Below are 1,978 nucleotides of genomic sequence, written 5' to 3' on the forward strand. Positions count from 1 at the left end.
CAAATAGAAAAATGTAATATACTTCTTGGTGTCAGAGAGTTTTCAAGGAAAGAATGGTAAGAATGAAATTGTTTCAAAACTTAAAGTTCTTTAAATAAATTAAAGGACTGGGAGAACACATCAGTGGTAGACAAGACAGGTACAACTTGAATTAAATGTTATATGCAAAGCAGGTTTACAAAACTGAGCCAGGATTTATATATTCGAAAATCTTGATGGGAATAATGGCACAGACAGATTCAATGTTTATGAAAATGTTTATAATCAGGGAAGAAGAAAGTGAAGAGCACTATTTATTTAATGTTTGGGTAATTCTTTTACAGATTAGTCCTTAGTAATCTTTGTGCAATTCACAAAAGTATATTTAACACATTAATGACATTTTTGTAAAATGTGTTTCTCTTCCTGCTGAATTCATTAAAACTTTTCAGTTAAATAAAAATATACTTATATTGAAAACTTAGTTCTAATTTATTTTGATAAAAATTAACAAAACAGGCATTAAAATTATTTTGAAACAATGGTTCAAAGAAGTTTCCCTTGAATTTTAATGATATGATTACATAAGTTCATAAAGAAAAATCTTTTCTAATAAATAAACAGTTCCTTCTTTCAACAATAAAAGTATCCCTGTATTGTTAGTTAAATTTGGTGGTCATAGATGCCAACACTCTTTGAGAGGAAATAGTTTCAAGAAGCATAGCTGGCTGCATTCCAGAGACAATATCAGGTACACAAAGAAGAAATTTCCCTTTTATACACAGCAAATATAAAGAGAAAATTATATTCTCATCATTACAATTTTATATCTTTTTAATTATAGTGGCAGCAGATAAGGTGGCATGACTGAGAACAACTACTCTGTGACAGATGAATTCATCCTGGTGGGATTCTCAGATCACCCAGACTTGAAGACCTTCTTGTTCCTGGTGTTCTCTGTCATCTATCTGGTCACGACAGTGGGAAATCTGGGACTGGTGGTCTTAATCTACAGGGAGCGCCGTCTTCACACACCCATGTACATCTTTCTGGGAAACCTGGCTCTCATGGATGCCCTCTGCTCCTGTGTTGTAACCCCCAAGATGCTAGAGAACTTCTTTTCTGTAGAAAAAAAGATGTCTCTCTTTGAATGTATGGCACAGTTCTATTTTTTCTGTCTTGCTGAAACTGCAGACTGCTTTCTTCTGGCAGCAATGGCCTATGACCGCTATGTGGCCATATGCAACCCATTGCAGTACCACACCATGATGTCCATGAAGCTCTGCCTTCAGATGATCACAGGAACCTATATAGCAGGAAACCTGCATTCAATCATTCATGTAGGTTTTCTTTTTAGGTTAACTTTCTGTAGGTCTCATGTAATCAAACACTTTTTTTGTGATGTCTTTCCTTTATATAGACTCTCATGTGTTGACCCCTATCTCAATGAATTGATGATACTCATCTTTTCTGGCTCAATTCAAACCTTTACCATTATTATAGTCCTGATTTCATATTTATGTATCCTTCTTACTATATTCACTATGAAATCTAATGAGGGTAAAGGCAAAGCCTTATCAACTTGTGCCTCCCACTTTCTGTCTGTGTCAATATTTTATGGTGCTCTTCTTTCCATGTATGCTTATCCACATTCAGCCAATGATGGAGATAAAGATATACCTGTAGCTATTTTCTATGCCCTAATAATTCCTTTACTAAACCCTTTCATTTACAGTCTGAGAAATAAGGAAGTAATAAGTGTGATGAAAAAAACTATGAGGAAGAAATGATTCTGCAACATTAGAAAGCAAAGACCATCTCCTTTAGACATCTAATTTGAGCTAAAATGATCTTTTCTAAACACACCCATAATGCGAAAGTTGTAAAGTTAAAAAAATGACTTTATTAAATTTTTTAAAACCTAAGGACATTTGAATATAATTATTTAATATTAAAAAATTCTCTTAAAATATGTTATAATTCCTTAGGACTAAATAAA

General features: G+C 33.2%; 1 protein-coding gene across 1 annotated transcript; it reads left to right on the top strand.

Annotated features, from left to right (window-relative positions):
- The first annotated feature begins 819 nt into the window (after nt 1-819).
- Nucleotides 820-1,769, top strand: LOC125392883 (olfactory receptor 5K16-like). Its single transcript, XM_048422865.3, has one exon. It carries the CDS (start codon nt 843-845, stop codon nt 1,767-1,769), a length of 927 nt encoding a protein of 308 aa, XP_048278822.3. The 5' UTR covers nt 820-842.
- Nucleotides 1,770-1,978: the final 209 nt, after the last annotated feature.

The sequence above is a fragment of the Myodes glareolus genome, chromosome 2 (assembly GCF_982192425.1).
Source record: "Myodes glareolus chromosome 2, mMyoGla1.1, whole genome shotgun sequence".
Lineage (NCBI taxonomy): Eukaryota > Metazoa > Chordata > Mammalia > Rodentia > Cricetidae > Myodes > Myodes glareolus.

Excerpts from the sequence above, each read along its gene's own strand:
- LOC125392883 (XM_048422865.3), top strand. The coding sequence starts at position 843 with ATGACTGAGAACAACTACTCTGTGACAGATGAATTCATCCTGGTGGGA.